The 24,589-nt window shown below is 42.8% G+C and overlaps 1 protein-coding gene across 4 annotated transcripts; it reads left to right on the forward strand.

Annotated features, from left to right (window-relative positions):
- Positions 1-1,311: 1,311 nt before the first annotated feature.
- LOC108893798 (pecanex 3) lies at positions 1,312-24,532 on the forward strand. 4 transcript variants are annotated; one of them, XM_018692159.2, is made up of 36 exons: positions 1,312-1,719; positions 2,783-3,270; positions 4,172-4,380; positions 4,486-4,591; positions 4,709-4,748; positions 4,910-5,005; positions 5,294-7,045; positions 9,043-9,172; positions 9,566-9,735; positions 10,814-10,871; positions 10,971-11,112; positions 11,253-11,410; positions 12,483-12,636; positions 12,827-12,859; positions 12,998-13,169; positions 13,504-13,614; positions 13,751-13,842; positions 13,981-14,090; positions 14,491-14,596; positions 14,707-14,799; positions 14,917-15,067; positions 15,734-15,878; positions 16,272-16,449; positions 16,535-16,643; positions 16,917-17,046; positions 17,159-17,217; positions 17,310-17,525; positions 18,067-18,320; positions 18,407-18,637; positions 18,868-18,971; positions 19,085-19,232; positions 19,336-19,566; positions 19,681-19,955; positions 20,040-20,209; positions 20,333-20,739; positions 21,301-24,532. In XM_018692159.2, exons 2-36 carry the CDS (start codon positions 3,118-3,120, stop codon positions 21,451-21,453), a joined length of 6,846 nt encoding a protein of 2,281 aa, XP_018547675.1. In that variant the 5' UTR covers positions 1,312-1,719; positions 2,783-3,117; the 3' UTR covers positions 21,454-24,532. The 4 variants fall into 4 exon arrangements, with proteins under 4 accessions (XP_018547675.1, XP_018547674.1, XP_018547676.1 ...); XM_018692158.2 differs by having other exon boundaries at positions 1,312-1,676; XM_018692160.2 differs by having other exon boundaries at positions 1,312-1,676; positions 16,275-16,449.
- Positions 24,533-24,589: the final 57 nt, after the last annotated feature.

Raw genomic sequence — 24,589 nt, forward strand, 5'->3', positions numbered from 1 at the left:
CACTGGGTATCAAGGAGGGTGGCTACAGGACACGATAAGCCACTGCTGAGCATCACTGAGATGTCACAGGCCTAATTCAACAAAACAGCTATGACAAGAGAGGCCCAGATGACAACTGCTATGTCAGATCCACTCTGACCTGCCCCTGTTCCTCTAACATCCAAGCCAGGTTTTCTTCATACTGTAAGTACTTGCCCTGTAGATTACCCTTATTTCCATGCTTATATATCACTTAACACTACTATTTGTAAAATATAAATTAGGTATTACAAATTACTATACATATACTGTATGGGCTATATATTCTTTAAATGTAAATATTATATACATGTTTCCTGATCAACCACCTTCCAATATTGTGGTTTCTGAATAATTCACTCGAACAGCATCTTTTCAGTGTCTTTCATGGGTTCTCCTCAGATCTCTGACCTCTACTCCAGGTTGCCTCATTAGGCCAAGGAGACCACTGTTCCCACAGACATAATGTTAGCTCATGAACTGCTTTCTTTCATTGTCCATACATCTCTGTAGAATTTGGACTTGCTTACACAGGACATGGTAAGTGTTGTATATGGCTACAGAGGTTTGCTTTTTTTAGTGACAACAAGCAGAGCAGCAGCAACCACAGATTATTATCATTCCTCCCCATGTGTAAAATGTTCAGAGCCCACAGAGGATGCTCAAGGTGTTCTTAGACTTTGATCTAGCTCATGGTGGTCACATTAGACTGTCCAAAGAACAGAAGAGCAGCAGACAATGTAATGTGATGACTGCAAAGCAACTGTTAAAAGGCAACAGTGGACACACCAGAGAAAATTATCTAAAATGGCTCTAAATCTAAAAAAATATTTCAACAACCTTCTTTTGAGCTTGTGTGAGGTCAGTTATATTCAGTTATAGGCAAGCATAAAGCTCAAGACACTGGAACTGTACTTTATTGTTTGCTTCAAAGGAATTGTTCTCCAATATATTTGGGACAACATACAGTACCTGCAACGTACCCTGAAAAACTGTGCGCAGGTGTATCAAGGAGAAATGGTGCTAACTTTAAAGACAGAGAGGTCATACCAAATATTGACTTGAGCTTTTCTCTGTTTACTGAACTCTGTATGAAGTTAGTTGATCATTAAGAAATTTTCATTTTAAAAATGATCGTCAGTTTACTTTTAAATCCTGAAACCTTTATATATATATAATTGTGATATTTTGATCATTTTAAAATTAAGGAGTAAAATACCCTCCCCGTGACGTCAGCGCATACGGCCAATCAGCGCCATGGGAATCTCTCTCTCGCTCAGTTAATCACGCTCTGTGCGTGCATGCGTACGTCTGTGCGTGTGTGTCAACTAGTTGTTAGCTTTGCACTAGCTGCCCAGTTAGCTAGCTTGTTGAAACATTTTCATACAGGCACCGTTTGTGCCAAGAAACAGTTGTCGTTCATCATGAGAGAGGACCTCCGCTTCCGCTGCATGTCCGGCAACCTCTGATGCCAAAGAGGATGAGGGACTGTCTGAAAACAATGATAAGTTAGCCAACGCCAACCTAAAGTGAAGCTACAGTTTTTGGACAGGCGGTTGCCTTGCTCGTTAGCATCCTGAGAAGGAAAGCTCTGAGATTTTTGCAAGGACTGGATGCGGAAGGAGGATATGAGGCAAGCTGGACAGCTAATGCTAATTGTAAGCGATGATGGCATTCAAATGTGGAAAACATTTCAGCACAGTGAGCACACTTATCAATTCTATCAAGCTAACCTTAGCTAACGTTAGCAAGTGACAAACTAAAGTAACGCTCACCTAGCGACCAGCGGTTAGGCTAACTTGTTGTAGGCTGGCGTTAGTCACCCAGCTAACGACCGAGACATTACTCAGGCTGAAATGCTTATATATGCGGCCTAGCATTAGCCGGTGACTATCGCTAAGCAATCTAATGATGTTTAACCTTTGTCAGCCGCTTTGCAGTGGTGTGCTGCTGCTAGCGATCATGTTTTCATATTCACTGAGGAGATTGAATGCGTTGTTGGTTAAACAGCTCGCATTTTACCGATCAGAAACGCACAGACATATTCGTAAGCTAGGCTAAATTGTATGTTAGCTTGCTAATGTCAATCAGAAAACTTAATCTAGCTGGTACAGTACTGGTCTGGACGTTAAGATAGGGTGTTTTAATCTCTGTCATACGATCTGAAATCTTTGATGACCAACAAACTATGTTGTGTAGTTTCTCTATCCCTTTGTTTTAGTTAGAAGACATCTACTGACAAACGTTACAGTCATTTTAATTACTGTGGTGCGTGCCAGTGCCAGCTTATTTCAGTGTCACTTTTCCTTTTAGTGATCAGTCGAAACTATTCTACGACTGCACGGCACTAGCGGGTCAGATGTTTATTACTGGGGTCTAATTTGGAAGTTTTGAATGATATGACATGATCGAGTTTAATCTTTGACTCAGCACAAATGTTATCTTGTGACTCTTTGCTAAATGTATTCAGGGCCAACTGGAAATTAACAGGAAACTATATAGTTTCATAATCATTAGGTGGAATTTAAGGAAGTAGTTAAAGTGAAACAGACGTGAAAAACACTCTAAGGTTTTCATCTCAACAAGTGATATGTCCATGTGGACAGCTGACAGATTTCTACAACAACAGTTCAACTTACTTTGTGATTTATCAGTGTAATTTCATGAATGGGTTGTTGCCTAGTATTCATTTTCCCCCAGGGAATGCAGTGTTTGAAATGTAGTTTCATATAAGGAGACAAACCAGTTTTGATCTTTCTTACAGATGAATGTTATTTCATACATTCAGTGGGTTACCAATGTGCCAAAAAGTCACGCTCCTGATTACCCAACAAGGATTAGGCTAGAGTGTGGCAACATCGATGCAGGGAGGGAGCACATACTGGCACAAGAATATGCAAGGATTCTTGACCTCAACTGAAGTATACATATCCAAGACCCAGAACTATTGTCCTTGATGAAACAGTCTTGGTTAACCTGCCATCCTCAATGGAAGTGCCATCGTAGACACAAGATACTGTGGCTCGAACTGCTGCACAGTTTTTTGAGCTACAGCTTTGGAGGAAGCATTTCAGCTTTTGGTTGAACCTGACGGTGGAGATGGGTTCCCAAGCTCTACAGATATTGCGGCAGGGTGTGTGGGCTTCGCTCACTGGAGGCTGGTATGTGGACCCCCATCAGAGCACGTTCTCCAACTGCTTCCACCTCTACCTTTGGATATTTCTCCTGGCCTTCCCCTTTCTGCTGTACATGGTAAGCACATTTTCACAGCTAGGTATGATAAATAATAAATGAAAGAGGAACCACTATATTCCACTACAACTTTTCAAATGTTATCTCACAGAATTACTTTAATTTATCAGACATGACAACTGCACAAGAGATTTACACAGGAGATGTCATAGCAGTACCACATATTTAGTTCTCCAAAAAACAAACTGGGAGAATAATTAAGAAAATAAGATGATTTTAAAGGAAAACTTGTTTTTGCTTTTTTATTACCTTGATACTGTTTTTGTCACTATCATTTGTATGTGCTCTGTTAAAATTTAAAACCTTACATTTTTTTTATCATCTTTTATAACTATAAAACTGTGTATGCAAAACAGCAGTAAGTCAGTTATGTTGTAATTGGACCAGTGGAGTTCAATTACATTCATACATGACAGTGGAGATAATAACTGAAATGTTCAAAACATTCTAGTTCAGTACCAAATATGAGTTTTAAACAATATGGAAAACTGTGGATTTGTTTAATCTGCCTGAATATATGTGGTTGCTCTGTGCACTCCATTATGTTCATTATGTCCTAAATAAGATCCTTGTTAAGGAAGAACGACTAATCTAAAGTAACCTTTTTAAATTGTATTGATGTCTGTGTCTATGTTGTGACTGCCTCAATGTGACCATCTTTGGTAAGAAGTTATTTTACAGTACAGCTGACTGTAAACTGTCATATTGGAATGAGCAATGGGAATTTGATTGCATTATGATGAAGTACGTAGCACTGGGTCTAGTTCAGTGTCTTTTTGGAATTTACAATTTGTTGGCTTTTATCAAATAATTCTTGGCACTTATTCCTTGAAGTTTATTTTGTTCCCTCATTTTTGTATTTAGTCTTAGTTGCTGATGTTGTTTTTTCACTCCCTCTCAGGCTCTTCCTCCTAGCTTGGTGGTAGCAGGTGTCTACTCTGCTGTGGTGGCAGTGTTTTTCACAGCCATTAAGGTGGTGAACTACCGGCTTCATGCTATGTTTGACCTTGGGGAGATTGTAGAGAAGAAGCAGGCCTCACTCACAGCTGAAGCCCCAAGGACAGAGGAAGGAGATGAAGGTTCAGGTGTCCACGATGGAAATCAACACAGGTAAGAGCGCGTTTTCTGAGTACTGCTAGAGAAAAGTTATTAAATCACAACACTGTTGAACGCAGTAATTTTCTTATTTTTCTCTTCCTTCTTTCTTCTTCACAGGGATAGCCATGTTGGTGTAGAGATGACTGTGTTTCGGAAGGTCAACTCAACACCCCCAGTGCGCTGTAGCTCCCAGCACTCGTTGTTTGGATTGAACCAGGTGTCGGTGAGGCTTACCATATTTTATTGTTGCACGCAGTCTTTCTTCTCCCTCCATCATTTCTCCAGCACTGCTTGTAGAAAATGTTGAAGATTTTTTTAAAAAATCATTCTTTTTCCTCAGGAGTTCTTGCCCCAGCTGGAGGATACAGGAGGCACTAAAGGTGAGTATCTGAATTCTGTGTTACCATAGTGTATATCAGAAATGACAGGTTTTTATTTTAAACACTGGTGTATAATGTGTATTCTAAGTGTTTCTGTCTGCTGTCCTTAAACAAGTCAATTTGTTTTACTCTTTGAGTGACCTCTTTCTTTTTTACCTTAGATATCAAAGAGCTAATGCGGGAGCAAGGAAGCAATAATGTGATTGTTACATCAGCTCAACGAGAGATCCTACGTCAGAGTTCCCAGGACACCATTAGTAAGTGTGCTACTAATCAGTGACCAAGTATCATGCAAACTGAACCACCTCTAATCGTCCCTGTATGAAAACATGTCACGCTTAGGAGCCCAGGCTATAAGCATACTGATACTGTACGCATTCCATTGTAGGCATAGCTCTTAATCCTGTCCATTGGGATGAATGGTAGCGCATGCATCCAAATTTATAATTAAAAGATTAATAAATAAAAACAGCCGTGGGTGCTGAGAAGCAGAATTCAAAACCTCTGTGGTTTTAAATTTGGTTTTGGTCTGTTTTACTGTACAGGAGCTCCCAGTATGGTCCAGTCCTGCATTGTAGCTGGTCTGGGAGGTGATTTCCCAGGTCCCATGGGAGTATCCGGAGTATCGGCTGGATTTGGAGAACCTGGAGACTGCGTGTCTATCCCCCCTTCACCCTCCAGTCAAGAAGATGGAGGCGAGAAAGAACAGATACAGGAAGTGGACGAGTTACCAGAGCAGCTGTCTCATCGGAGTCCTGAGGACAATGGTTTGGGGGCTTATTCTCCCCTTGGCCCCTCTGCTGAATCAGAGAGCCTGGGGGATACTCCCCTTAGCCCGCTTATAAAGAGCAGCTTAAGTGAGGAGCTGAGTGAAAATCTGCTGGGTTTGGGCCTCGACCCTGTGGCATTTGCACCTGGGACTGAGCACCCAGGCAGCCGCAGTGGGGTGGCGCTAGCTGCCGGATCCACAGACAGTTGTTTCAGTGCAGGTGGAGCCACCACAGATCGTGAGACGCTAAGCACTGTTAGCAGTTACCGCAGTGAAAAAACTGATTCCACTCAGCTGGAAAGCCCTTCTTTCAGCCAGCCACGGCCTGCAGATGGACAGTCGTCTGCCTCAGCAAAAGCGATGGGCTCCAATGTCCCTGAGCATGCAGAAGATCCATCAGGACAGGGTGGCAGTGATACAGACAACCTGTCAGACAGTGTGTTACTGCGTTCCCCTTCCAAAGAGTTCTCCCTCAGCCAGGGGCTAGACAGGACACTTGTTGAAGGAGAGGATTTGCCTCCTGCACCCTCTGATATTGCACCGCCCCCTCCTCTCCAGAACTCTTCCCCTTCAAGTAGTGGCCATTCAGAGGTTTGTGATTTAGACAGAAGTGTCCCAGTTCCTCCTCTGCCCCCACCTCGGCAGGCCAATTCAGTGCCCTCAGGGCTGGCCCTGGGTCTAGTGTGTTCTGAGCCTGCCTTGCCCATATCATCTACCCCCTTCTTACTGTCTGACCAGCCTGCTCTGCAAGCCCAGCAGGTTGTGCGCCCTAAAGACTTAAAGCTGCTGCGGGCCAGCGGCAGTAGTGTGGGGCACAGGCCAGGGCGAAGGAAAGCTCCACGGAGGCGAGCTGGAGCAGGAAGCAGTAGTTTTGACTGTGGTTCTTACAGGCGTCACCACAATCATAGACAACACAGAGATTACATCCCAGTGCGCAACCGACTGGGCGCCAAGGCGTACAGTGAAAGTCTGTTTGAGGATTCCAGTGACGAGGACGACGGCAGCGACATGAGCGCTGGTTCTAGTCTGGGCTCCCAGCGCCGGTACAGCTCGGATGATGACGACGACGACGACGATGATGACTCAAGTTCCTCTACCTCCTGCTACTCCCCGGACCTTGCTAACACTGGCATTACATCCCCACTCCCCACTGCTGCTCAACTGCCCACTCCTAGGGAAGGGGATTTACCTGAAACTGCTGGCCCCTCTCATTCTCGTGCTGCTCAGCGCTCTTCTAGCACAGCTAGTGCTAAGACTCATGCAAGAGTGCTAAGTATGGATGGGGCAGGTGGAAGCCAGAGCAACACGGCAGCTCTGCCTTCTACTCTGCTTACAATGCCCTCCACCTCCACCCCTGCACCTCGAACTCTCACCATCTCTAAGTCAGATCTGGAAGCCCGCAACATTCATACTGACGGCTTCCTAGGAACTCATCACCATCGGCTGGATTCTCTTGGAGGCTCTTGGACTGGCAACCAGATGGGCTGGAGGGCAGGAGAGCTGGTTGAAGAGGGAGCTGTGGGAGGAGGTGAGTTGGTGTAATAATCAGTGGTGCAGAATTTGTGCTTTTTAAGGATATCACGTTCTAGTTTTTGGCGCAGGTGAAGGCAGAATCTTGGGATGGCATCCGACAGGTAAAAATGGGGCTGATAGTGTTGACTTTAAATCATTTATTGACCATGATAGGAAGATATTATCTGGTAAGTTCATACCAAAGAAAGCAGGTCCCTTATTCAATAAAAACAATACTATAAATATCCCCTCTAGAATGTCAGTATTATTGTGAAAAAAATAAAGGGTTAGATCGTGACTATAAATGAAACATTGCCCAAATTACATTCTGTTAAACTGGACAACACATACAACTTTCAAACAGAAAAGGTTAAGAAATTACAAGATGGTGGCAACTAACTAATAAGGGGGCTGCTGTGGTTCAGGAGGTAGAGTTGTCGCCCACCAACCATAAGGTCGGTTGTTCGATCCCCGGCTCCTCCAGTCCGCATGCCGAAGTATCCTTGGGCAAGATGCTGAACTCTGATTTGCCCCCGATGTGTGTCATTGGTGTGTGAATGTGTATGAATGTGTTAGAAAGCACTTTGTATGTTTAGAACAAGTGCCGTATGAGTGTGTGTGTGAATGTGACCTTTAGTGTTCTCAGCGCTTTGAGAGATCGATACGACTAGAAAAGCGCTACATAAGTGCAGTCCATTTACCATTTATAACGTTTACTGAAGGTGTAAACAGTACTGACTTATACACACAGACCTCAACTGAACAAATGTAGTTGTTCAAAAGAGTGTGATTTACAGTCACTATCCTTTTAAGGTTAATCTGAGTCACTAATGTGAAAGTAAACCTCTCATTTACTGACCGCAAATCAGCTCTGACTTCTATATTTGTGACTCAGCCTTGTATTTTTCAAACCATGAAATAAATGGAAAGCAGATTTCAAGATGAGGAAAACGAGCTGCCTTGCTACTTTACGTATTGCTCATGTTTTGTTATGTGTTGGCAATAGAGACAAACATTTCCCGTAACATCAGCACATACCTACTTTCACTCTCATGTCTGGGGTCATGAGACAGGTCAGTTGTACTGTCACCCCAATGAGTAATAACCCTAAATTAAAAAAAATGAGTGAAATAACATTAAACATTGTTTCACAGTAACTTAAAAAAAAGAGCACAGTCACATCTCACCTAAAACTGTGGTCTTGTACATACAAGAAGTTTCCAAGATAGATAGTGGTTAAGGAGCATCAAGTCATTCAGTGCTTCTGAAACACAATTCTGATATAATGCAGCACTAAAATAAATGGGCAGCCAGTGCAACGTTAAAAGTAGCTTTTCTTCAAGGAATGAAGGATGAAGCACAGACGTGACTGTGAAGTTCTAGAAGTGACAGGATACAGGAAAAAACACTCAAGACTTGTGTCTCAAATTTCACCCCAGAAGCAAAAGAACAAGTGCAGTACAGTCATTTGACAAATCTAGTTACTTTACAAACTGTGATATTTTTGTTCATGAGTGTATTGACGTCAGGGTTTCCTGCAGTGTATCACAGTGTAGACGCCTTTGCTAACATCAGAGGAAATAAATACACTTTGATGAAAACGTGTATCAAGCTTTATGGGCTGTGTCACCTGCGACCTTCACTAACCAGCTTCTTGGGTAAACCCTGAATATATTGATTAAAATCTTTGGGTAATGTCCTTTACCCTCCAATTATTTAAGGCAGACACTAATGTACCATATTCTTTGCTTTGTTCTTGCTGTGGACATGAACTCAGTGGGGTTTTCCACACTGAATAACCTAATCTGATGAATAATTAGGCTGTATTCAGTTTGGGGCATAATGAATTCTGGGTATTTGTCAGCTTCTGGTTTGCATAACTACATTCTCAATCTAGAAATGGGCTAATGTTAGATACCAGTATCCATTTTTGATGCAATGGTGTCTTGTATGGTGTACACTGATACTGTAATGTAAACCATTGCATTGATGTAACTGATAACCCCTCTACAGCCATGGCTCCAGAGGATGGGGGCAAACACGACTCGGTCAGCAGTGTAAAGAGGACCCAGGCCATCCGCAGGAGACACAATGCTGGGAGCAACCCTACACCGCCCCCGTCCACCATGGGATCCCCTCCCAGGTTAGTCGACTAAGCAAACTTGAGTGAGGGTTATAGCTGATGTTTTACATTGTTTAATTTCCCCAGTCACCACCAAGTCTGCAGTTGTTGCAGTTGTCAAAGCTGTTGGCAAGTTTACAGTATGATGAACATAAGAATTAGTAATCCTAATTAAAATTGCCACTGTGTTTTTGAGGAAATATTTCTGGGAATTTGCCATAGCATTAATATTTTCAGCAACTTAAGGTGAAATTCACAATAGTACATTAATTAATTGAAATTACCACCTAGGAAGCATGCCACACTTCAGCAGAACTGATTGACTTCAGGCTTAAGACTGCCAAAATGACATTATAACGCTATTATATAGACTATTTTATCCTTTTTTCTTTTGTTTTGTTTTTGTTCCTTTAGCCTGCAAGACCTCCAGAGGGCTCGGACCTCCTCTCATTCACGGACTCGCACACTTCCTTCAGCCTTACAGTTCGCCTCTGCAATCCTAATGTCCCGCAGCGGCATCCATGAGGCCTCCACCTTCGACGACACATCAGAGGGAGCAGTGCACTATTTCTTTGACGAGAGCGGTGAGTCAGTGGCTTTAAGGGAGCTGTTCAGCATTTTGGGAAATATGCTCGCTTGCCTTCGTATTGAGAGTTAAATTAGAAGATTACCAGAAGGTTTATATTCTGTGCAACTTTTTTCTCATGTCTGTCTAAAATAATTTCTGTTTAAATATTTAACTAACTCTCAGCAAGAAAGTGGATAAGGATATTACCCAAAATGTCATACAATTCCGTGACAGTGACAGTCATCGATATGAATGCAATAATAAGACATTTTATTGCAGTTCCATAACTTTTCTAGAAGTAATGTAATGTGGGTAAAGTGGGGAAATCTGACCAGATTTTGTACGTTTCTTGCTGGATCATAGATGTAAACATATCTATACTTAGCTCTAAAAGTTTCAAACTGATGATACTGAAACAGGATCATGGAACTGATCTCTATGATAACTACATGTCCTTTAAAATAGACTTTTACTAGACATAGGTGAGTAAAGTTTCCACAGGCTATACCAGAACAACAACATCACCCTCTTAAAATAATTGCCTAAGTCATTTTTTTTACAAATTTTTTTTTTCCTAAATCATCTCCTCATGATGCTGGCCACCTCTGGTAAAATTGCCTACATCCTCAGTTAAATAGATAGTGCCATTCTACCCCTTTAGTATAATTGCCTATGTCAAGAGTGTGACTTTTTTAGTTTTAATTTGCCTAAGTTATTTAATTTTCTCATGTTCCGTGTTTGACTGACCTTGTGGTTTGTATGTCAATAGACATCTGTTGTTATAACTGTTTTGATTAAAATTGTTAGTAAATATCATATATTCAACAAGTGGTTCAGTTTTTTGTGTTTCCTGAAAAATCTGAAAAAATGACTTAGGCAATAATTTTAAGAGTGTGACAAAATATAAGACTAAAACCTCTTGTATGTTATGTTTGTTTTTATAATTCCTCTTATGTTTACTGATTTTTCTGTTTTATGTTGAATTTATGCAATTGAAACACATAAATGTATCATCTGTTAGTTCCTCTGCTTTGTCTGCAGGTTATTCCTTGTTGAAAGCTTTCCATTTCAGTCTTCTTTCTGTTGTGTAACAGGAGTGAAGAGGTCCTACACGTTTGGACCTGCTGGAGGCGGTTATGAGGACCCAGTTCAGTAAGTTATAAAGTTTTTATTTCCTATTTTCAAGACCATAAGACTTCATTTGCTGTGACTAAAAGCTACAATTGATGCCATAAAATTTCATGCTCGCAGGGAAAGGGAGCGGCAGTCCCAGTCCTCAAGCTTCACCTCCACAGAGGTCCAGGAAGGGGCACCAGTCCTGCCTATGCTCCAGCCCAGACCTGTGGTTTTACAGGGCATGCAGGTGCGCAGGGTGCCTCTGGAAATGCCTGAGGTTAGCAGTCTTTGATGTTTGAAGTGGCAGATTATTTTGGGTAGAATGTCACATATATAAATCTGAACTCCACCTCTGAGGAAACTATCACAGATCGTCCTCCTCCGAATTCATCACTTTGTTTCTCACCTCATCTCTAGTTTGATCTGGATCACGAGTCTCTACAAGAATCCCAGGAAAACACTCTGATGATTGAGGAGAAAGCCAAACCCAAACAGTACTATCGCTTTTGGGTGCTCCCCGGGAAGTGGCTGAGGGTTCGATATGATCGATTGGCTCTTCTGGCCTTATTGGATAGGTAAGCCAAGCTGTAGCCAAGAGTAGAGAAGGGATGATAGTCTGTTTGTTTCATCTTGTTCTTCAAAACAAAGCAAAGCAAAGCATTTTGTACTCAGCTGTCCCCACTTCAAAAACTGCTAGGTGACAAAGAGAGCTATAGCTGCTGTCAACTGCCTCCTGATATTTCAAGTAAATATTTAAAGTGTGAGCATAGCAAGTCATTTTCTGTTACTGTCTGGTACACAGACTGTTCCAACCCTGACCAGTCACATGGACATGCGCAACCATTTGCATATTGGTTTTGACTTCAGAAGGCAGTTGAAACCACAGTGCTTCTCTGAACAGGCTGGTTATCATTTATGCTACAGTGGTTGTTTGTGGTGAGGCACACCTTATTATTTAGCGTTCTCAAAGATGAAGGATAACAGCAGGTAATGCATCCTAAGTCTATACCCTAGCTCTGCTCTGAAGACATTTTTTTATTTCTACTCTTTTATTTACAAAACAAAATACTCTTCCATGGATCTAATCAAAATCCACAGTTTTAACACATCTCATAAATAGAGGATACTTTTGATATATTTTCTCCTCACAAGAGGACAATGGTGTTTTACTCCTCAGCATGACCTTGGGGATTATATCTGCTTGAGGCTGCAGGGGCCACCTCAAGTCATACACAAATACACATGACCTCTTTAACCTCCTGGCTCTTCAGGTCCAAGCACTCATAGGCAAGTCTAAAACATAAACATGGTAATGACTGCTCTTAAAAATGTTTCTCCTATAGGATCCATTTTAATACTCTGGTATGAATATGGCTTGATGGTGCTATAGTAGAGTATGATAGTGTAGCACCATTGTTTTACTATTTAAAGAAGCCCCCTCATTGCCATGTGTCTGATGCCCAATAGTATAATGGCTTATTTTAATCAAGGTGTGTTAAAAACATATTACATGTCCCAGTAGTTTTCAGTTATGTTAATTACCTTTATCAAGTAGTATGATATGCATATAGAGGGCAATGAGACAGTGGGGTGAAAACATCATTGTTAAATTGTCCAAATATTGATTTCTGTGAATTCTGTTGCCAGGAACCGTCGTGTGGGAGAAAATGTGTTTGCTGTGGTGCTGGCCAGTCTGGTGGCCTTCCTGGGGTTCCTACTGCTGCTCCAGGGCTTTTTCAGGGACATCTGGGTCTTCCAGTTTTGCCTGGTCATTGCTAGCTGCCAGTACTCCTTACTGAAGGTACCTCACCGCTGGATTTCATTAGCAAAACATGTTTTCAATATACAATACAAGCATCAACTTATCTTGCGTGTGATGTCTTCACGCATACCTCCTTTCAGTGGTGCTTCTGTTTTTTTTGTTTTTTAAATTTTTTATTCAAGCGTATGTGAAATATGTGAAGTTTAAATTCTCTGCCTCTTTGTTTTAGAGCGTACAACCAGATGCAGCTTCTCCCATGCACGTGAGTACTGTTTCCATCTTTATATGCCACAGTGTTCTCATAGCTTAACTGAAAACAAGGCATTTCTCCTCATTCTCCTCAACATGTATTGTCTGAGACTTTTTGTGACCACGTCCTTTTTGTGTTGTTGCTTAAAAGGGCCATAACTGGATCATCGTGTACAGTCGGCCGGTCTACTTCTGCTTGTGCTGTGTGATGATCTGGATCTTTGACCTATCTGGGCGCTCTGGAAGCCTGCAGCCCTTCTCCCTCTATGGTGTCACCTTTTTCTCTGCACACTTCCTGCTCTGTGTCAGGGATATGCTCATTGGTTAGTTTCCCTACATGACTCATTACATCAGCATGGTACTAGATGTCCAGGTCACCACTCACACGAAGACTGTGGAACACCTCAACAATGTCTATATTTTTATATTGGAGTGGTAATTTAATAAGAGAAGAAGAAGACATGAACAGTAATACATTGTCATTATACCTCTGCATTATGCATGAGATAGATTAATGGTTTTAAACTTTGTGGAGAGTTTTAGCAGACAGAAAATTCGCAAGTTTCACAAAGTTTAAAAGTGTTCAGTTGTTTTGTGTGTATGTGTGTGCGTGTGGGTCTGTGTGTTTTTAACACGTTTATCTCTTTTGTCCAACAGTGTTTGCCTTGTGTTTCCCGGTCATTTTCCTGTTTGGGTTGCTACCTCAGGTCAACACTTTTGTGATGTGTCTGCTGGAGCAGATCGACATGCACATTTTTGGTGGAACTGGTAAGAGCATTTCTGCACAAAGCAGAATGATGATGGGAGGTGTTAAAGTATCTCAACACTGACAGTTTAGAAAACCGCACATGATTAATTATGTTTAGGTTCTGCCTGATTTTCTTCTCTGCATCTCTTTCCTCAGCCACCACTAGCCCCCTCTCATCTCTGTTCAGCCTCATACGCAGCGTGCTGGTGGCTGCTCTGCTGTATGGATTTTGCCTCGGTGCTATCACCGTAAGTGGAACAGAGACACTGTACATGAATGCTGGGGGTGTTTTAGTATTTTATGTTTCAGAGCCTCTGATTAGAGAAGGAACTGATGTGGGCAGTCCTTAATTTAAGATGTTTCTTTTTGTTTTCTTCTTTCTTTAGGCACCATGGGGGGATGCCCATGTGCCAGTACTGTTCTCTGTCTTTTGTGGCCTACTCCTGGCCTTATCCTACCACCTCAGCCGCCAAAGCAGTGATCCCACCATCCTGTGGTTAGTATATTGTTTCACATTGTCAATCGGGGCTTTAGATATTGTTAAATATAGCAATATTGATTTCAGTACTGCTGTTCACATAGGCTGCACAGTGTGTCACATTTTACATTCACTTTATACATTTAACTGCAACCAGAAGTGTTAGGCTTTAAGTCTGTTTTACATGTGTAAGTACAAAGATTGTGTTTTGGGTTCTGAGTACTGCCAAAAAGAAGAGTGACCTACACACATAAGTGTACCTGAATGCATCCTGACTGAACACTGATGCTGCTGTGCTGCTGACATACTTCACTTTCACTATGTTACCCTTGTAGACTTTGATGTCAGACCTCAGCTTTTTGCTGTAGTTTTCAAAGTTCTTTTTCCATGTCTTTTTTTTTTTTACCACTTATATCAGGTCATTGGTCCGGTCAAAATTATTCCCAGAGCTGGAGAACCGAACACCAGAAGAACCCCCTGTGGAGATCAAGGACCCTCTTCCAGAGAAGCTGCGTAACTCTGTGGTAAAGATCACACCTCACTGGCCAGCACAGACTGACATTTTCACTTTTGATTTCATATTGTCATTCATTTTTAAGTCACACTCTTGTGCCCTCTCACTTTCTCTTTGTAGAAGGAGATTCTTCATTCAGACCTCGTCATGTGCCCCCTCATGGCTGTGATTACCTTTGCCATCAGTGCCAGCACAGTTTTCATCGCTCTACAAGTTAGTCGGAGCAGGGTCTATGATCCCACTCTCACTACACTTTTCTCACATGATTTCAATGACAAATGGACACAGACTTTTCATGCTAATTTTCCTCTTTTTGCACTTGATCCACAGCCTGCCCTTAGCTTTGTCTTATACATCCTGGCTGGAGTTGTAGGCTTCATCACACACTATCTCCTGCCGCAGCTCCGCAAACAGCTGCCGTGGTTTTGTCTGGCTCACCCTGTGCTCCGCTCCAGAGAGTACAGTCAGTTTGAGGTCCGAGGTGAGTGTCTGATTTGCTCTTTTATCTTCGCTCACATACATGTGTAGAAACACATGGAGGTAAAAAGAAAACCCATTATATGAACAAGTGGAACATTCTAAGTATTTCTGCTGGAAAAAAAGCTGCATGGAGTAAACAGTAAGATCTCTAGTTGAAGTGCTCTTGAGAAAAGCACTAAACCTCTAGCATCTCTTAGGAGGGTTTACAGAGTGCAACAGCACCAAACTGTGTAATTATTCTTAAACAATTGAACAGCTGCAAATTTCAAGTATCACTGAATAAATCAACACTACCACTTAAGTGGCTGAAACTGAAAGAGCTGTAATAGAACTTTATTTATTTTATCTTAAGGCAGTTTTGGCTGTGTAAAATAACTTATCACTGCATACATCATGGTGCAGCCTGCACCCTCCTGTACATCTTCCTTCCAGGCATCATATAATTTTGAGCAGAGCCATTTCCAGTATTTGATAACAGCTAGTGGTGTCAGAAATAGTACACCCTGCCACCCATTGTATAAACATCTTTTAAACTTTTTTCCAGTTTAAATAATTTTCTGCCAGATTTACTTCACAGCTGTGAAAAGCTTTAGGGGGAAAGCTAGAGTTTTGGCTGCGGATTTCCTCAACAAGTATGTAAGATCATTTTTCTTTCTGTTTGCCCCAGATGCTGCTCAGTTGATGTGGTTTGAGAAGCTGTATGCGTGGCTTCAATGTGTGGAGAAGTATTTCATCTACCCGGCTGTGGTGCTTAACTCCCTAACGACAGAAGCTCGAACAGTGGGCCAGAACCACAAAGACCTGGACATCTAGTAAGTCTTTCCTCATTCTGTCTCCAAACTATTTCACAGCCATACATTACACCGTTCCTCCATCTCTGCTCCCTGGGGATGTGTACTGTTAGCTGTGTGTGTTGGAACCGTAGAACATAAAATTAATGGAGGTGCTGAACCAGCCCCAGGTGTATTGCTCTCTGCAGGGTGTTTTTTTCAGTAGCACAGGATACAGAAAATATATTCCCTCAGTCGTTTCCCCTTTTTCTCCTTTTCAGCCGATAAGCCAGCCAGTCTTTACAGTAGTCTATGTAAAGGTGTATACATTTTCATTTACACTGTAGCATTTAATCTGCGGTTTTAGCTATGAATTTCAATGTGACTGACTCTCTCTTTCTGTCTCTCTCTCTCTGTCTCTGTCGACGCCTCCAGTAGCCGAGCTCTCTTCATCTCAGTCGCAGGCATGAAGCTGCTGCGTTCGTCCTTCTGTGCCCCGTCGCAGCAGTACGTCACGCTGTGCTTCACCACGCTCTTCTTCCACTTTGACTATCCACACTTCTCAGAAACCTTCCTTATCGACTACTACTTCATGTCCATCCTCTTCAGCAAGGTTAGAGCGTACGACATGTCGGCTTTGAATACAGCTGGTGATGTGTTTTCTGGGTGGGATTCTGATTTGACCTTTGAATTCTCAGATGTGGGACCTGCTGTACAAGCTGCGCTTTGTGTTGACTTACATCGCCCCCTGGCAGATCACCTGGGGCTCAGCCTTCCACGCCTTCGCTCAACCCTTTGCCGTGCCCCGTATCCTTCAGTTTGTTTAACGTAGTGACAGTAATGACACATAAGTTCCCACTTTAATGTGTAATACAATCTAACACAGCACAACCACAAACTATAGTTTAAATATTTGACAATCTCAACAAAAACTGAACATTCCAACCTACTTTTTGTTGCAGTATTATTGTATTAAATTGCAGTGTTGTATATGATTTTGTGTTATTTTGTTCTTGTATGAAAGACATTTCACTCGTTGCTATTTAGTTGATGACATGTCCTTAACTCATGCTACTTCAGACTCTGCTGTGCTTTTTGTCCAGGCCATCTTTTCTGCCCTATTTTCCACCCCTCTCAATCCTGTCCTAGGCAGTGCTGTGTTTGTCACCTCATACACCAGACCTGTAAAATTCTGGGAGCGCGACTACAAGTATGTTTTTTTTTTTTTTTTTTGATCAAATTATCTGTGCACTTGTGAAACTAGCTCGTACAATCTAAACAGAAGGTACTTCTATTGAATTCCAATTTTGTTATGTTTGCAGCACCAAGCGGGTCGATCATTCTAACACCAGACTTGCCACTCAATTAGACCGCAACCCAGGTAATGCCATAATGCGCTTTCACCATCTTCTCATCAATATTTGACTCATTTCATTTTGTTCTGTAGCTATGGTGATGGTCTTTTCTTCTCAGGTGCTGATGACAACAATCTGAACTCGATTTTCTACGAGCACCTGACACGCTCTCTGCAGCACAGCCTGTGCGGAGACCTGCTGCTTGGCCGCTGGGGCAACTACAGCACAGGCGACTGCTTCATCCTCGCCTCGGACTACCTCAACGCTCTGGTGCACATCATTGAGATCGGCAATGGTCTGGTCACCTTCCAGCTGAGGGGTTTGGAGTTCAGAGGTCAGCAGCAGGACGATGATGCGGGCAGACAGTGTTAGGAGCTTTTAGAATGAGCTCAGTTTTGCTGTTGTTTACCCGCTGGTTTGAACTTGTCAGTTGAGTATTTGTCGAGGTTTTAATGTTGGGGTCAAGCCACTGTGCACCTCAAATAATACTGCTTTAAGAGCTAACTAATAACCTCATATTTTGAGTGGAACCGCTCATCTGTTAATTCATTTTTGATTTAATATTACTTTTTGTTCCAGTTGTTACAGCATATTTTTATTCTTCTTCCATGACTGCAGGTTTATTTTAAGAATGTTTAGGACTAAGATGTTGTGTGTTAATCTATTGACAAGTTGTCGCTTGACAATAAAGCAGGGCTTCATAATCTGAAATATAAAAAAATAGTTGATGTTTATTCATGTAGTCTTTCATTTAGTCCAGTAAAATTCATGGTAATTGTAAATTTTACTTGGCCTAATTTGTCACAGATTGTTACTTTATTATATACAGAAAAGTGCTTGTGCAGCTCATCCTCATCTGCCTCACATCTGTCCAGGTACCTACTGTCAGCAGAGGGAGGTGGAGGCCATCACAGAGGGGGTGGAGGAGGACGAGGGATGCTGCTGCTGCGAACCCGGTCACCTGCCCCACATGCTGTCATTCAACGCTGCCTTTGGACAGCGCTGGCTGGCATGGGAGGTCGCCGCCACCAAGTACGTACTAGAGGGCTACAGCATCAGCGACAACAACGCAGCCTCCATGTTGCAAGTATTCGACTTGCGGAAGATCCTCATTACATACTATGTCAAGGTAAGCTGTTGGACAGGTTCTTTTTCACTGTCATTTTTGAATGTCTGCAGAAATAATTTTGATGATATGTTTGTTCCTTCGAACAGAGCATCATCTACTATGTTAGTCGATCCTCTAAGCTGGAGGAGTGGCTGACTAATGAGACGATTCAGGAGGCTCTGCGGCCTTGTCTCGGGCCAAACTATGTAGACAGTGACCCCACCTTCAACCTGAACATCGATGAGGACTATGACCACAGGGCCTCCGGCATTACTCCCACCTCATTCTGCATGGTTTACCTGGATTGGATTCAGTATTGCAACAGCAGGCGGCAAACGGTTAGACCCCCTCCAGCTTTTACACCAGAATCCCATTTGGGCCGTTGTTGTTCTTGTCTCTCTGATACTGAGCTGTTATCAAATTTAGCCTACCCTCACTCAAGAACATACAAAAACGTATGTTATTGTCAGTATGTGCAAAATGAAAGAAATTCTAAAAAGGAGAGAGGCACAGAAAAAGACATTAAACTTAGAAAGTTTTATAATTTATTTTCTCTGTTGTGTTGTAGCCGGTTACTTGTGAAAGAGATTCTCCGCTTGTCAACCTCTGTTTTGGTCTGTGTATCCTGGGAAGAAGAGCTCTGGGCACAGCCTCCCACAGCATGTCTGCAAGGTAAGACCACCAGGTTATAATACCGTGTCTCATACTGTGATGAATAGCACCCGTCACTACCCAAATATATGCTAGCAGTATGCAAGAGTTATAGTTGTTTTTCTGTTTGACAGCTTGGAGCCATTTCTCTATGGCCTCCATGCACTTTTCAAGGGAGACTTTCGCATCACGTCTCCAAGGGATGAATGGGTGTTTGCAGACATGGACCTGCTGAATCGAGTCGTGGCCCCAGGAGTGCGGATGTCCCTCAAACTGCATCAGGTAGCATTTCTCACAGAGCAAAAAAAACTAACCCTGATGTTCGAATAACAGCTGCGTTTTTCACTGAACCGAGACCAACCTTGTAATCTGTATTTCCATCCAGGACCACTTTACATCTCCAGATGAGTATGAGGATCCGATGGTCCTGTACGACGCCATCACTGCCAACGAGGAGAAGATGCTGATATCACACGAGGGTGACCCCGTGTGGCGCAGCGCTATTCTAGCGAACATGCCCTCTCTGCTGGCGCTGCGCCACATCATGGATGACGGCAGCGACGAGTATAAGATCATCATGCTTAACAAGAGGTTCCTCAGCTTCAGAGTCATCAAGGTGACAGCTCTCCGGCTTTTCACACCTTCAAACAGATAACGCTTATGCTATCTCTATTCAGCCTGTCCATGTCTGCACTCCACTCCTGACCTGTCTTTGTGCTGCCCCCTACAGGTGAACAGAGAGTGCGTGCGTGGGCTGTGGGCGGGGCAACAGCAGGAGCTGGTTTTCCTGCGTAATCGGAACCCAGAGCGCGGCAGCATCCAAAATGCCAAACAGGCCCTGAGGAATATGATCAACTCCTCATGCGACCAGCCCATTGGCTACCCCATCTACGTGTCCCCCCTCACCACCTCATACGCTGGGGGACACAGCCAGCTCCGGTCTGTATGGGGAGGACCCGTCAGCCCACACAACATTTACACCTGGCTCATCAGTAGCTGGGACAGGTACGTAGGCTAAACTTGATGTGATACATGGACACACACACATCTTTCAGGGAGATTGATTTTTCTCCAATATAACCTCTGCAGGTTACAGAAAGGCTGTGGTGCTGGATGCAACAGTGGAGGAAACATTGAAGACTCGGACTGTGGAGGCGGCTCCACCTCCATCTCCACTAACCCAGCCGTTCACACCACCCAGAGTACACCAGCCTCCAGCCTTCCCCAGCCACACATAACCACTGTCCAGCCCTCTATGGGTAAGACGTGAGGGTAGCCACTGCTTTTCTTCAGCCTGCAGTATAAAACACAGCTGCATGTTGTTTATTTAGAGCTTTTAATGAGGTACAAATGTATAACAGACAGCTTCTCTTGCATTTCAGGTACAGACAACCCTGTAGGTCCAACCCAGACCTGGCCTCACCACGCCCAACCTCTTCCACTAGCTCTGCTCAGCCAATCAGAGGGCAGGATGGAGGCAGGCCTACTCACATCCCTACAGCGTACATCCTCTATCCAGGGGCTCCTGGGCCAGCAGCTGTCCAGCTCACAGCTCTCCTTCAGCAGTTCTGTGGCCCCGCCTCCTCTGCCAGGCCCAGAGCGCTTCTGCCCGGCGAGCCTCTTGGATAACTCGGGGCACAGAGCGGGCCAGCGGGCTGGCCTCGGCCAGGGAAGCGGACTACACTACGAGAGCCACTTTGGCAAGTGGAGTTTTTCGGGCAGGAAGGGCTTTAACGGACCAGCTGCAGTGGAAGGGGAAGGAGGAACAGTACAGACCATACGCACACAGGTGAGGAGGCTGTCGGTGTGTTTACAGCATGTTGTTTGTTACAGTGCTGTTTGCTGACATTTTATAGACCAAACGATCGATCACATAATCGAGAAAACAACTGACAGATTACTGTCACAAGGATTACTAATCTTTTATCCATGTACTGAATGTGTGCTTTATTTATAGTAATGAACTTGCTCATGACAAACTGAAAGACAGTTGAACAGGTGCATTGGTTTATTATAACAGTGAGTGAGTAGTTTCAACATTCTAGCACTTGAGGAACACAAACAGGAAGTGGGCTAGGATTATGCATTGCTTAGTCAAATTGTGGTCAAAGCCGTTAGGTGGGTAGAAAATCCTCACTCTGTGTGTATTGCACTTGACTTGGATTTGCTTTTGTTTGGACCCTGATATTGCTGCTTGCTGCAGCACGCTGTGTGCTGTTATACCTCATCTGGTTTTGTTGACTGTTGGTAACATCAGGTGGGTTTTTTTTCGCCTGTTTGGTCAGTGGACACACGCTGGTAGTAATGATGTTTTTTAAAATGGCAGTGCTGATTGTTTTATCTCTTACAGCCTACTCCTCCTGCACCCCTACAAGAAGTCAGTCCAACACAAGATCCTCTGGGAGCCACTCAAACGATGGATCCAACCCTGCTGACTGCAGTGGACCCCCCCACCCCCCGAGAGGAATCCACAGAGCTGCCTTTACTTGAGCACCTGCGCTGAGTCTGCACTGGGAGACCCCCAAGTGACATTCTCTGCAGTGAAAGCACACCGCGGTTGAATCTGGACCGGGCCTGGCCCGCTCAGACCGGACTCATTCCAGTCTTCGGCACTCATTCCATCAACTCTTGTTTAACTGACTTAGTGCTACCGCCATTTGTAGATCCTCTAATGGCCCACTGCAATATTGGATTGGTTATCTCACATCCCCTCTCCTTCTCAGCCAAAAGAGCTAAACATCTGATAGAATGCTGAGCTGATGCACGTCAGATCATGAAGTGATTTCAGCCAAAGTCAGCTTTCATCAAGACTCATGAGGCCTGATGATATACTTGTTCGTAACTTTTTTTTTTTTTTTTTTTGGTTTCAGATAAAGGCACTCAGTGTCTCTATGGACAACCTTTGGTTGTAACAGTAGTGACAGGCCAGAAAGGCCAGTGCAATTATAAGGGATATTTTGCTTGAGGATTGTTTATTTTTCTATACTGGAGAATAGAGGATCAACTCTGACTTTCTCTCACTTGACATCTGCACCAGCAGGGTTTTTTTCTTTTTTTTTTTTTGCATAACCAATCAAAAAAAAGATCAGTATGTTGCTGTATGTGCAGGCGAAGGAATATATGGAAACCATGATAAGCCTTGTTTTGTCCACCCCCCCTCACTGGACCTACAGTCGTGTGTCACATGATATTTATCAGTACATATTGAACAGTTTCAGGAGGCTCCGCTTCTTCTCCCCTGCACATCACACATATTCAACAAGAAAAAAAAAACAACCCACCAAAATGTCATCTTTGTCCTCTGGCCTATTTCCTACAGAGGTGCCTGACAACATCAACACTCAACAGTTCTGTCTTGGAGCAGGTTTCAGGGAAAAAAAAAACTCCCTTCCATCCCAGCCAACATGTGGTGCTTTACCGCTAGTTTACAGTCTATTTAGGCCTGGACATGAGTCCTGAATCTGACTAGCAACACAGAGATGGGGGATGACTTCGGACAGAGCTGGTGCCCATGGATCAGGATCAAGTGGAGGGTGATTCCAATCTGTGAAAATTGTGTTGATCACAAACCTACAAACTGGGAGTGTTAGAAACATAAAGCCTTTTTTTGTTTTGGTGAGTGGAATGTCCTTTTTTGTTTTACTTTACTTGAAGAATCACGAGTTCCTCAGTGTTTAAGGAGCACTGAGTTTGTTTTCTTTGGATGACCGATCAATAACGCCCTCTCTGATCAGATCCAGTCAGCTCATGACTTTCTCAATAGCAGGGACCTGGGCTGCTTTGTGTGGGGAGCTCTGTTTTCTTTGCCTGCAGTATGGCCCCTCCCATTACTATACTACTGCTTCTGCATCTCCTGCTACTACTAATATACCCACTACTACTGCTGTTTCTACAACAGTTAAATCCAGCGTTTTAGTTGGAAATAAACAAAGCTGAATAAATACTGAGAGCAAAGGTGGAATATTTATTTGATTAATATTGTCTTACAGATATCTTTAATGGGGTTTGTCTATATGGTGTGCTGATATATCAAATTGGAAATCTGCCTTCTGTCAACTGTACCCCCAACCCTCCCTCAATTTGTTTGGTGTCATCACATTTGTATCATCTCACCAATGGCTGTCCTTTTTTTTTTATTTTATTTTTTTTTATTTTTTTTATTTTACATGTGTAATATAACTGGAAGTGTTCCTGAGAAGTCACTTTAGGTTGGTTTCTTTCCCACTCTTGCACTCTTTGTTCCACCACTGTGAAAAGAAAATGAAAACACTGATTGAGGGTTGAAGTACATCACGTGACATGAAAAAGAAGCTGGCAGTCCAGTCCAAATTCGGCCCTAAATGTTTCCCCAGTTCTAGTGACTCTGTCCTTTATGTGCCCAGTTGTCTGCAGTGGTTTCACAGTTCTGAAATAACCTTGTGCCATACTGTTAAACACCGTATCAGAAGACTGCCTCATATGCCAGTTTTCTCACCTAACAATCTCTCAGGCGGTGTTCCCCTGTAGGAAACTTGAAAGGAGGCCAGCGTTCTCAGGGTCTATAATGGGAAAGAAATTGACTTCTTCTGCAGGAAGACTTTTTGTCCAAAGGGAGAAAACTGAAAGGGGGATAAAATAAACTAAAAAAAAGTGTCATGGTTATGAAGCAGGTTGAGCACTGAGTCATGCTAACGTTATAAAAGATGCTCCCCCTTTTACAGTGTTGTATTCTCTCTGGGGTAAAGTATGTTGTGCACACTGCATGCTGTTAAAGCCACATATTTGTTGAATCACTCTGTTCTTGCAGCGCTGTTTTTTCCCACTTTTAGCTCCTTACATCTGAACAAGGGACATGTACAGTGCAAAGCTTTTTTCCCCCCGTTTTAATTTTTTTTTTTTTTTAATTGTTTTTGGCAGCCCTGAGATTTCTGTCATTCTCGGCTGTGAAGACGCTCGAACAGGTGAAAAGTGCGTCACTATCCCTCTCAAAACATGTCAGTAACTTCCTCGACTCAGGAAAAACAGACTTTCTGATCAGTGCTGTTTTCTGTTTTTCTTTTCTCCTCATTCATCTTGTATCCAAAGCAACAGGGAGTTATATTGTTTTTTGTTTTTAAATAATTATTATTTTTACTTTGCTGGGAGTGAGGAAAGCACAAGTTAACGGACAGACCTGGGTGTCAATAAAAAGGGATTTCTTAATCTCTGAAATTATGTACAGCATGTTTCGTATATAAATATATATTTAAAATATAAATCTATTTTATTATTATTGGATTTTGGGTTCTTTTACATTGAAGACACTATGTTGAGGTTTAGGGGAGGGACTCTTGTGTTTACCCATCAGAGGGCAGAGCTGAGTGGAGAGAGGCACTCTTCACATTGAAATGTGCAGTTTGGGAAGAATCAATTAATACTTCTTTTGCACAAAATGTATCATACACCATCCCACTTTGTTATCGTTTTATTATTTTAGCTATTTTGGGAGGGGGGTCTTTTATTTAAGAACTTTAAGTCAATGTTAAATGTTCTGTACAGTTTTTTATGTGATTTTTTTTCTCCTATTTAAATTAAAGGTTTTTGTGTCTTTGTTTGCAAATCAACTGCTGTGAGTGATTTCATTTTCCCTTTTTACTTTGTCTTGTCAGTTGCTGTGTTTT

The sequence above is a fragment of the Lates calcarifer genome, linkage group LG20, assembly GCF_001640805.2.
Source record: "Lates calcarifer isolate ASB-BC8 linkage group LG20, TLL_Latcal_v3, whole genome shotgun sequence".
Lineage (NCBI taxonomy): Eukaryota > Metazoa > Chordata > Actinopteri > Centropomidae > Lates > Lates calcarifer.